Source organism: Antechinus flavipes, chromosome 1 (assembly GCF_016432865.1).
Source record: "Antechinus flavipes isolate AdamAnt ecotype Samford, QLD, Australia chromosome 1, AdamAnt_v2, whole genome shotgun sequence".
Taxonomy (NCBI): Eukaryota; Metazoa; Chordata; class Mammalia; order Dasyuromorphia; family Dasyuridae; genus Antechinus; species Antechinus flavipes.
In genome coordinates, this window is record NC_067398.1 from 645,373,991 (window position 1) to 645,386,341 (window position 12,351).

Consider the following 12,351-nt stretch of genomic DNA (forward strand, 5'->3'; position numbering starts at 1 on the left):
TGTTTTTTCATCAGTGTAAGCCACTCGAATTTGAAATCTCATTCCAGCAGTATGACTTGCAGTTTATAATCTTAAAATTACCTAGCCATCAAAGCTTTGTAACTTGTCTGTGGTCACAGACCTAGTATTTAGAAGAAGCAACTTAAACCCAGGTCTTCCTAATTTCCTAACCCAGCTCTTGATGACTTCAACATGCTATCTTTTGTATTAGGGAGAAATCAGAGAAGGCATCCTGGAAGAGGTGACATTTGGTTTGAGTTCATAGAAATCCTTGGATTTTCCAAACAAGAAAACTAGGGTGAGGTGGGTAAAAAAAAAAAAAAAAAAAAAAAAAACCACGACTTTGGACCAAAAAAAAAAGAGAACAAAAGTACATATAGAAGATAAAATAGGATGGAAGCAAATATAGAACTGGTAATCATAACTGTGAATGTGAGTGGGATGAATGCTCCCATAAAATGGAAGCAAATAGCAGAGTGGATTTAAAAAAAAGAATCCTACAATATATTGTTTACAAGAAACACATTTGATATAGAGAGACATATACAGAGTAAAGGTAAAAGGCTGGAACAGAATTTATTATGCTTCAGTTAAAGTAAAAAAAAAGCTGGGGTAGCAATTTTGATCTCAGATAAAGCAAAAGTAAAAATAGATCTTATTAAAAGATAAGGAAGGAAAGTACATCTTGATTAAAGATTCCATTAAAAAATGAAGTAGAAATGATACTAAATGTGTATTCACCAAGTAGTAGAACAAGCAAATTCCTAGAGATTTTAAGCCAGTTACAAGAAGAAATAGACAACAAAATTATTCTAGTGGGGAACTTCAACCTTCTCTCAGAATCAGACAAATATAACCACAAAATAAACAAGGAAAAAAATTGGAATGTTAATATATATGATAGACTTTTGGAGAAAACTGAATAGGGACAGAAGGGAATACATCTTTTTCTTGGCAGTACATGGCACCTACACAAAAATTGACCATTTTTAGCCCACAAAAACCTCACAATTGAATGCAGAAAGTCAATAATAGTGTTTCCTTTTCAAACCACAATGCAATAAAAATTATAATCAATAAAGGGTCAAGGAAAGAGACTAAAAACCAATTGGAAATTAAATAATCTAATTCTAAAGAATGATTGAGTCAAACAAAAATCACGGACACAATCCATAATTTCATTCAAGAAAATGACCATATTGAGACAACATACCAAAACTTATGGGATGCAGCCAAAACAGTTCTTAGGAGAAATGTTATATTCTTAAATAGTTATGTGAATAAAATAAAGAAAGAGGAGATCAGTGAATTAGGCATGCAACTAAAAAAGCTAGAAAAAGAACAAATTAAAAACCTCCAATTAAATACCAAATTAGAAATTCTGAAACTCAAAGGAGAGATTAATAGAAACTAATAAAATTATTGAACTAATAAATAAAACTAAGAATTGGTTTTATGAAAAAACCAACAAAATAAACCTTTGGTTAATTTGATCAGAAAAAGGAAAGAAAAAAACAAATAACTAGCATCAAAAATGAAGAGTGAACTTATCAGCAATGAAAAAGAAATTAAAGCAATAATTAGGAGCTATTTTGCCCAATTGTATGGGAACAAGTCTGACAATCTAACTGAAATGGATGAATATTTACAAAAATTGCCCAAGTTAACAGAAGGGGAAATAAATTACTTAAATAGTCCCATTTTAGAAAAAGAAATTGAACAAGTCATTCATGAACTCCGTAAGAAAAAATCTCCAGGGCCAATTGGATTCACAACTGAATTCTACCGAATAAGAAAATTAAAACATAAATTTACAAAATATAGCTCTATTTGTGGCTTAAGGCACAGAGCCCCAACGATCCTGGAGGGTGGGTAATACAGTGGTTAGTTAGATGGCAAAATACTAATTACTTCATAATTCCACGGTTCAGTTCATAAGTTTACTAAATGTTTTGTGCAAGACCCAGGGCATACAAAGATAGGCCCTCAAGAAGTTTAAATTCTCCTGGTGAACATATAAAATTTACACAAATAAATAGAAAGTATATGCAAATTTATTTCAAGAAAAAGAGATTGGTAGTAAATGGGTGATGGGGGAGGGGGGGCTTTTGGGAAGAGACAGACAATGATGCAAAGGCAGAGGAGAGGAGATGGAATGTTATATACAGACCAATTTGACTGGAGTAAAGAGTGAATGACTAAGGCCCATTGGCCATTCTATCCATTGTATCATTTAGCTGCCCATGAAGGGTAGTAATATGAAATAAAAATAGAAAAGTAGGTAGAATCCAGTTTGTGAAAAGATTTCAATTTCAGATTAGTTTTTAGATTTTAATACCAAAGACAGTAGGGAGCCATTGAAGGCATTTTGGGGAGGAATATGCTATGGTCAGATCTGCCAAATGGATACCAGTTTGACAATGGTGTAGGTTTTGAGGGAGTACAGTCAGAAAAACCAGTTAAGGGGCTATTGCAAGAGTAATGAGGATCTGACCTCTGATTTCATCAAAATGGTACTCCTTCTATTGATAAAAGAATTGAAACCCCTCCCTACACCTTAATAGAGTGTCTTCATGCAATTATAGGACCAAAGAATTCTCCCATTGAGCAGCTAAGCCAATATTGAAGAATTTCTCCTCATTTAGCTACACTGGATTTCAGATGAAAAGATGATAGAAACATAGTCTTATCTCTGTGCCTGTACTCAAGTGTTTTTAGCATTTCCTGTTTGGTTAAAACTTTCTAGAACTTGAACTCCATTGGCTTTGCCTTCAAAAAGTCTAGTCCCATTCATACGAGAAGACTTGAGCAAAAAAAGATTAACCAAGAGTCTAGGCATATAACTAAAATATTCTTAAATATACTTTTTACAGCACTGTTCAACATCTAATTTCCTTATTTCTCTTAAACTGTCATATGTATATGTAACTGTAAAAAAACAGTGCTTCTTTGATACATGGTTATAAAAGCCCTGGAACCAGAGTCAGAAAGCTTGTGGTAGGATCCTGGTCTTATCAGCAATTAAATGATCAAACTTTGGACTAAGTTACCTCCTTTTTCTGACCCTTTGGTTCTTTCTCTGAGAACCAAGAATAGATAAACTAGATATATAAGCACATTCCTGCAGACCAGATATTGACCTGGAAAACCACAAATTAGCATTATATATGTAGTTGTATCTTTATTTTCTTAAACATTTTCCAATTATATTTTAATCTAGTGTTGGTTTATGGTTCCATAACAGCAAGTTTGACACCTCTGGTCTAGATATCTCTGAAATCAGTAGCTTTGATATAAAGTGAGTTATACTTGTATTTTCCTATTTTTCAACAGCTCTTTGGACTTCCATTGGAGATATCCAGACTCAAAGGGTCTGAATAAGTATGGATTAAGTAATTTATATTCAATCATTATTAAAGACTTAGCATATGTTATAGAAGGATACAAAAGAAATTTAGAATGCAGGACTTGTCTTTGGAGGATTTTAATATCTAGTTGGAAAGAAAAAACATATACATTAAGAAAAATAATAAGCAGATATATGATAAATCAGATTCAAAATATATGCCAAGTTCCAAGGAAACACTAAAACAATGTTAGGGCATGCAGAACCAGCATTAAAGAGTAGAAAAAGAAAATTAGCTCTGAAATCAGAGAACATGGTTTCAAACTACTGCTCCTTACCACCTTTTTGACTTTGTTAATCAGTGGCCCTTATCCTCTCTTGGTCTCAGTTTCCTCCTCTGTAAAAGGAGTTTGTTTAGATAGTCTTGGATGAATCTTCATACATTAGCTCAGTAATCCTAGTAGAAAAGGAGGGGGCAGGGAATGTATGAATAGAAAGGTCACTCTTGAAAGCAGTGTGAAATTCTAAGGGCACAGATTAATAATCACAATAATTTAATTTTTATGATTATTAAAGTATTTGCAACCAGAAGAGCTGGTTTTAAATCCCAGCTCCAAAACTTTCTAGCTTTGTGATGGTGGACTTCATCTTTCTCTCTGAAAATTGCATTTAACATTAGCATAGCCTAACTCACAGGAATGGAAGGGGCTTCCTAAACTTCAAAGTCCTCACATAAAAATGGGATTGATTTCATTAGAGCTTTGGTAGTGGCAAAGTAAGATTCCAAGAGGTGAAATGGCTTGTCCAAAGCTACATGACTAACATGGCAAAACCAGGACTTGTTCCCCATCCTTACTCCCAACCTATCTTTCCTGCCTCATGTCCCATTATTCTATTTTAGATATTCTGTTATCCATTCTCCAAACTTAAAAATATATTCCACTTACAAATATGTTCAGTGTAAAGAAGAAAAACTTGCCAGGTAAAAATGGGTCTAATGAACCATGTTGAAAAATGATAGAAAAAAATTTGGAGAGGTACTTGGACAAATGATACAAGGCTAAAATTTGGGAAAAAAATAATAACCCACTGTATGTTTTTGTGTGGGAAAATAATGTCATGGATGAATTTAAAGAGAGAATTTCAGAAGTGCTGGCGTGTAGTACAAAAGGAAGATACATGAAGGAAACAAACTCATTAGAGGAAAACATTAAATGGTTTCATTTAGCTGGAGTAGAAAGCCATCATGATAGTCACACAAAAAGCATTGAAAAGATGATATTACCAAGAGAGCAGAGAGTCATGGAAGTCAAGGAAAGGGCATTTTGAGGATGGGCTTATGGGGGAAGAAAAGTTCATATTTAAGAATAATCAAATTTCAAAGTTAGAAGGAATCTCATACTGCATCTAGCTCATATTCCATACGCCAATCCATACTCCAAAAGAAAAAAAATCCCTTCTACAATACTCTGGACAAATGGTCATCGAATTGATGAAGGCCTTTCCTTAAGAGAAACACACTATTTCATAAGGCACCTTATTCTGCTTTGGGAGAGCTTGAATTGTTAGGAAGTTTTTCTTTATATCAAACTAAATTTGTTTCTTTGAAATTCCCATTGATTGCTCCAGTTCTGTCCCCTCAGCCAAAATAGAATAAATCTTGTGCCTCTTCACATGACAGACTTTGAAATATCTGAAGACAGCTCTAAGAGCTGTCTTGTAATGGAAGAATTTTAGTAGTAATTGCTCAAATGTCAGAGGGGAAAAGGGAAGGAGAAAAGTTAAATAAAATTAAATGATTGGTTAAAGAACCATCTCACCAAATATGATTCTTACTAACTCATCTGAATTCTCATGTTTCTAATTATTGTGTCTCAAACTTACTTCCAGATTTTATGCTTATCCTCTAATATTCTTACTCATTGTTCTTTTTTGTCTCTTCTAGTCAAAAGTCTTGTATCATCTTGTCTGGATTCACATACCTTATATCCAGGACATTCATCATTCCACTGTATCATTCTTCTATTCTACTTGTCTTTTTTATCAGTTTTTTAAATAACTTTTTAAAGTTATCAAAATCATGAGACCCTCTTGGACATCACTATCAATTTTTAGAGAGAATTTAATAGCTGTCTTCCAAGAATTTGAAGTATTGTCAAGTAGAAGAGATTAGATTTATTTTCCATGGCTTAGGAGGATATAAATAGGAGTAATGGTTAAGACAGATTTCAACTCAATAAAGGAAAAGCTTCCTAACACAGCTGAACAAAAGGAAATGAGTTGCCTGCAATGGTAGGGGGTTCCCTATCACCAGAGATCTTCAGGTGGAAGGTAGAACACTTGTCAAGGACATTGGAACCTCATTACTAGGTGAACTGAATATCCCTTCCAACTCTATTATTCATGTATCAGATAGAGGATTGCACTACATGGCCTATACAATTACTTGTAAATCTAAGGCTTTTTGCAGTTATTCTATAATTGTCATCTGTCTCCATCAACTTCCTTCCCCTTCTACTTCCAATCAGAGAACAGGTGACTTTTTTTTTTTTTTTTTTTTTTTTACTTTCCATTTATAATTTCAGATTATAAGACCAGGACTGACAACAAGTTACTGATCCCAAAGCAGGAAATTTCTGAAGAAATAGAATCTTGCAGAACAATATCAGAAATTCTCCAAACAGATGTTCTCCAGAAACCTAAATTTGGAAAAACTTATGAACTTTAAAGGAGGTTAGATAGTAAGGTGAGTATCCCATCTGAGAAGAGATGGAAAAACTCCCTTTCCCAGCAGAGAAAGGCACAGGTGACAGTCATGCATGAAGAAACCCCTAGAGATGAGAGAGGTCATGAATGTTCTGAATTTGCGAGAAACTTCAGTCTGAACTCAAATCTTGTTATAGAGCAAAGAGTTCCTGTGGGAGTGAGACCTCATAAATGTGATACTTGTGGCCAAAGCTTTGGCCAGCGCTCAGTCCTTATTCAGCATCTGAGAATTCATACTGGAGAGAAACCTTTTGAATGTAATGAATGTGGGAGAGCATTCAGCCAGAGATCTGAAATTATTAGGCATCGGAGGATTCATACTGGAGACAAACCCTATGAATGTAATGAATGTGGCAAAGCATTTAGTCATAGATCAACCCTCATTGAACATCAAAGAATTCACACTGGAGAGAAGCCTTTTGAATGTAATGAATGTGCAAAAGCCTTCAGAGGAAGGTCAGATCTTATTCGACATCAAAGAATTCACACTGGAGAAAAACCTTATCAGTGTAATGAGTGTGGAAAAGCCTTTAGTCACCGATCTGTCTTTATTGCACATCAGAGAATTCACACTGGGGAGAAACCTTATGAATGTCATGAATGTGGCAAGACGTTCAATTGGAGCTCGAGCCTTTTCCAACATCAGAGGGTTCATAGTGGAGAGAGACCCTATGAATGTAATGAATGTGGAAAAGCTTTTACACAACTTGCAGTTCTTATTGACCACTTAAGAACTCATACTGGAGAAAAACCTTACGAATGTAATGAATGTGGGAAGGCTTTCAGTCATGGCTCAAATCTTCTTCAACATCAGAGAATTCATTCTGGTGAGAAACCATATGAATGTTGTGAATGTGGAAAAACTTTCTGTCACAGCTCAAAACTTATTCAGCACCAGAGAATTCATAGCAGAGAGTGACCTCAATGTAGTGGAGAATTCCCAAAAGTTACTTTGGAGCAAGACCCTATTAAAGGTTTTAAGTTCAAGGGCAGGGCCCATTTTTATATAACTTTCTGTAGGATCTAACCTGGTGCCACATAGTGTTTAATAAATGTTTTTGCTTGGCTAAACTAATTGGCTTAATGCTAATTAATCTTGAGTGACAGTTCCCCCAGTTGGTCATCTCTCTCCCTGAGAGCTAAAGTTATATTCCTTGGAAACACAGAAGGGTGACATTCTAACTTCAAAATCATTTCTTCTCCATCTTAAATTGATATGGATTAGGCAGGGTGGCTCTACTTCTTTCCTTATAAGTCTCATTGAGAGAAAATAATACCACCTCATCAGAGAAAGTCAGGAAGTTTAGAAGATAATGAGCCTAGTTTTTAATGTTTTAAGGGATATTTACATAAAGATGGCCTACAAACAACTGGAGCTTCCTCAGTATATGGGGTAAGGCAAAACATCCAGAACTAAAAGAGAACGAAGAGAAAATAAAGCTTAAATATCAATAAAGTAACATTTTAAGGTTTATAAAACACTTCACATATATCATCTCATTTAATGGTCACAACAATTCTGTGAGAAAGGTACTATTTATCCTCATTCTATAGATGAGGAAACTGAGGTTAAGAGGTTGTGATTTGCCTAGACTCACAATTAGTAGTTTCTGAGGCAATATTATAGTTTGGGCATCTTCCTGACATCAAGTACAGCATTCTATCCACTATACCACCTAAACTGCCTCTAATGTCAGTAGTTAGAAGGTATAATAAAGAAGAATTCAATCAGTAAATGGAAAAATCAAGCAAGAAAAAAAGAAGCTGGAAAGTTCTTGAAATCAACAAATTAGAATTTGTTAAATTTCTATTTAGTGCCAGATTATGCTAAATTCTGGGGATCCAGGAATAGAGTTCTAAGACAAAGGGAGGGAGTATTGATATGGAATGCAGTAGCGAAGTCAAGAAGGGTAATGGAAAGGAGATCATTTGGCCAAATCATCAGAACTTCTATTCATTTCAATAGTCATTAAACACCTGCTATGAGAGTAGAGCACTGTCCTAGGTATAGGAGGAGACGAAAAGTTTAGAGAGACTCCCAAGCCTCATGAAATTTGAAGAATAGTAGAGGGATAAGATATATACACAATTAACTAAAATGCACATGCAGGAGGAAGTAGGATTTAAAGTGATTTTTAAAATTCATTGGTCAAGATAGAGCACTACTAGCAAGTAAAAGTAAGAAGGGTAAGATTGGGTCCTTTGTTTTTATACTATGAAATAAAACTTGAAAAATAGGTCAGTGCTAGATTATAGGGCCTTGAATGCCAAAGTAATTTGGATAAGCCACTGAAGATTTTGTTTGAAAGAAAAAAATCACATGACTATATGATCTTGTAAGAATACATGAAAAAGAATACTCTGGCAACAGTAGATAAGTGAAGTTGGCTACGACCCATTAGGAGACTATTGCAGTAGCCCTTATAAATAGCAATGAGATCCTACAGACTGGATTAATACCTGTAGAACTAGAGCAGAAGAGCAAATGTGATTCATTGTGGAGATGAAATCAATAAGACTTGTTAGTTGGATTAGAGGGCAAAGATAAGCTCAAGGTTACAAATTTGATGAAAAACATTACTAGTGATAACACCAGAAAAAAAAAAAAAACAGATTTAAGAGGAGAGACTGTCAATCAACATTCATCGTTTAGAGAATGAATAGTACTTGTGCAAAGGACTGCTATGAGTATTGAGATATAGGTGGAAACTATCACCTAATTTGGGCACATGCATAACAGTGGAATCTTTTAAACACATTAGCTACATTTTTTGCATAATTTCAAATAGTTTTTCCAGCACCATTGGAAGAATATACAGCTACACCAACATTATATTAAGTAATCTGTCTTTTCACAGCCTCTCCATTGTTGACAAAGTGTCAAACAGAGTGGTATGGAGGAAATGAGCCCTTTGGATGTAGCATCAGGAAGCTCAGTTTCTCTTTCAGGATTAATACTACCTTTGTGATCATGTTTCATAGAGCCTTCTTAAATTTCACTTTAAAAAGAAGATGATTTATAGAGTTGGAAGACCTTATATAACCCTCTCTTTTTACAAAAGAGAAAAATGAGGGCTAAAGAATTTAGATGTCTTACCCTACACAATAACCAGAGGAGGCAGGATTTGATCCCAGGTCTCCTACTCCTGATGCTCATGTGTGATCCTGTTTGAGCAAAAGTAAAACAGTGACTGAGAACTGAAGAAAGTGATTCATTCAGACAAGAACCATTAGAACTAGTCACTTACTAGTCCAAGTGGGTTGTTGACAGAAGCATACTTTGCTGAAGTTCTACATAGTTTTTAGTTAAATGACACAAAATCACATTTTTATAAGTCTTTATAAAAGAAACTATGTGAAAAGATGGAGTTGTAAATTCCTTATTTAAGGTTGGGAGCATCACAGGAAAGAGAAAAATAAATGAACCCTGGAGGGAACTGAGATGAGAAATAAAGTATTGCCACCGTCTTCAAGGTTTTGTTGAAGTGGACCTAGAAAAGGTGAATGGAGAAATTCAAATAGTCAAGAACTGGAGCTGTCTGGGCATTTGAAAGAAATGCTTATCATGGTAGGGAAGGGAGTACAAATTGGTTGAAGGACAAAAGCTTAATAGTAGTTTATATGTGTAGTTTTCCATTCTCTGTGCTTCCCAAATCCTGTACAGTTATGTTGTGTTGAAATCCCCATCTCTAAATATAGGATTTCCAAAATCCCCATTAGACACAGGAAGGAATCAGACCAAGAGATTGCAGTGATTTGCCCAACTTCACACAATTCTAAGGGGAAAATCCCAAAGGAGAGGTTTGGTGACAGGAGAAGGGAAGAGAAGGGTTCCCACATTTCAACTGGTGGATCTTTTCACTCCCACCTTCCACTCTGAGATCTGTTCTGCAGGTTCTCATTTTTCTTCCTCATTCAGTTAGACAATCATCACCTGCAAAAGTAAAGGCACTATGTCCTGTCCATGAGGATATTCAGGGCCAGCAGTTTATAGGATTAAAAGGGAATCTGGATTTGAGCCCTCTTTGCCTAAATAGTAATTACAAAAAATCTCATGTGAGCTAAACCATCCTGTAAAGTAACTATTATTAACCCCATTATATGGGATGGGAAATGGAGCCCACGTTTCGTTCCTTGCCCAGGCCACAATACTAGTAAGCTCTGGAGGTGGGGTTTGAGTCCAGGTGAACTAGCTTGAGCTGCATCAACAGAGAAAAGGACAGAGTGCTGGATGTGACACCTTGCTTTACTCTAGATACAATCAATAGGTGTACTCAGTTCTAGACACTATGCACAAGTTAAGAAGGTTCAAGTATAACAAGTTGGAGCGGCTCCAGAGGAGGGAGACCGGAATGGTGAAGGAACTAAAAATGCCACATCTGTATCATCTGAAAGAACAGGTTGATTTGGCTGAAGTGGGGAGGGATGGGGACACTATAATGGACTGCACATATTTGAACGATTGTCATGGCCAAGTTCACAAGCATTTATTAGACGCCCCTGCTGTGTCACGCACCCTGCTAAGTGCTGGGGATACAAAGAAGGGAGAAAGGGAAGGAATTGATTCTGTTCTGCTTGGCCCAGCGAGCACAACCTGGAGCCACCTGTGCGTGTGCCAGAGGCAGGTGTTTGCCCCATCCAAGCCAAACGCCCTTCGTCCCAGCCGCCAGGGCGGGCCGGGCGGTAGCGGAGGGCCAATCTCACCTAGCCGCCCCACCCCTCCACCCGAGCCATCTCCGGTAGTCCCAATTTCTATCTGAACACTGAACCTAAGAGGCTCTGAAGGATAAAGCGAGGCAGGTGACCGTCTCTCGCTCAAATCTAATTCACTTACATGTCATGGCATTATCTCCCTGACGTCCTGATCCTCTTGGAGAACGAAGGACAAACCACCCCTCCCCCAACTCCACCAGGTATTACCCTCTGAGATTTGATGGTCCTTCATTCCTTCATTCCTTCTTCCCGCCATTTCGGCTCCTGAACTCCGCCCGCCCCCTACGCGGGAGGGGACTAGCAGGTCACTGAGACGCAGGCAGACGGTCCTCCACACTTCCTAGAGGGTCACCGGGAGGCAGGATTGGGTTGGGTTCCCCAGAAAAAGCACCGATCTGAGGAAGTGGGGAGAGGCGGGGGAGAGGGGGAGGGAAGAGGAGGAAGCCTGCGCTTGTGCAGGATCGCTCTTTCCAGGAGCCAGACTCAGCGGGCTGGAATTTGGCTGAATGTGTTCCTGTGACTCCGCCCCGCTTTCTCGGAGCTGCCTCCACTGCTGGTTCCTCCCTCTCATGGTCTTGGCTCCGCCTTAACCTCCACCTCTGGTCCCGCCCCTTCTGAGCTCTGACTCCGCCTTGCCTTCGCCTGTGATCCCACCACCTCTCAGATTTCAAACTCGACTTCTAACTTGCTTCTCCAGGTCTGTTCTCCCCATCCCCGCCTTGTCTCGGCCGTCCCCCTCTCTTGTCGGTCGTTATTTAGTCATTTTTGTCTTGTTTCTCTGTTTCCATTTGGGATTTTCTTTGCAAAGATATCAGAGTGGTTTGCCATTTCCTTTTCCAGCTCATTTTACAGATGACGAAACTGAGGCAGAGGTTTAAGTAACTTAACGAAAGCTCCACACACTTCGCCACCTTGCTGTCTCCCCAAAAAAGCTATTAAATTCATTACCCTTTCCCAGTGCTTTCTTCCCATTATTCTGCTGTGAAGAAATGAAAAGGATTTTAGGGTTTCTTCCTTCACTTCCATTAGATAAATCACTCAATCATTACGCCTTTATTATGAATCTTTTATGTTTCAAGCAGTGCTGTACTGGCAGTGGGGAAGATGGAATGCTTAGATAAAAGACAATCTCTGCATTTATGGAAACATACACAAGTAACTGTCCTATTCAGTATCACATAGATGTATTGGGAAGGTATAAAATAGTGCTGTCTGAATTATAAGATACGTACTGGCCTAGTCTGAGGTACTTATTGGCCCCAGGGGATTTTTTTTTTTAATTTCCTTGATTTTTTTTTTAGATGATTTTTAGAGTTTAAAACATGGATAGGAAGTAAACGGGGAACAGTTAGGTAGGACATTGGATAGAGCATCAAGTCTGGAGTCAATTCAAATCCATCCTCAGGCACTTATTAGCTGTGGGACCCTGACTAGAATGGGAGGGGAGTATTTCAGGAACAGCCTGAGCACAGGCACAAAAGTGGAAAAACATGGGGAGTATTTCATAGGAAAAAAGTCCTCTTCGG

The 12,351-nt window shown here is 37.4% G+C and overlaps 1 protein-coding gene and 1 long non-coding RNA gene across 4 annotated transcripts in view; one reads left to right on the forward strand and one right to left on the reverse strand.

Annotated features, from left to right (window-relative positions):
- Nucleotides 1-7,183, forward strand: part of LOC127544544 (zinc finger protein 883-like) — a 10,291-nt gene extending 3,108 nt beyond the window's left edge. Inside the window, exon 2 of one of the 2 annotated variants that reach the window (XM_051971225.1) lies at nucleotides 5,292-7,183. In XM_051971225.1, the coding sequence (XP_051827185.1) occupies nucleotides 6,162-7,031 (870 nt within the window). In that variant the 5' untranslated portion in view covers nucleotides 5,292-6,161 and the 3' untranslated portion in view covers nucleotides 7,032-7,183. The remainder of the gene's footprint in view (nucleotides 1-5,291) is intronic. The other variant, XM_051971224.1, reaches the window with a different exon arrangement.
- Nucleotides 1-11,756, reverse strand: part of LOC127544550 (uncharacterized) — a 22,190-nt gene extending 10,434 nt beyond the window's left edge. The window contains exons 1-2 of one of the 2 annotated variants that reach the window (XR_007949466.1): nucleotides 11,033-11,756; nucleotides 9,210-9,277 (exon numbers count right to left, since the gene is read on the reverse strand). This is a non-coding gene — a long non-coding RNA (uncharacterized LOC127544550). The remainder of the gene's footprint in view (nucleotides 1-9,209; nucleotides 9,278-11,032) is intronic. The other variant, XR_007949465.1, reaches the window with a different exon arrangement.
- Between the last annotated feature and the right edge of the window lie 595 nt (nucleotides 11,757-12,351).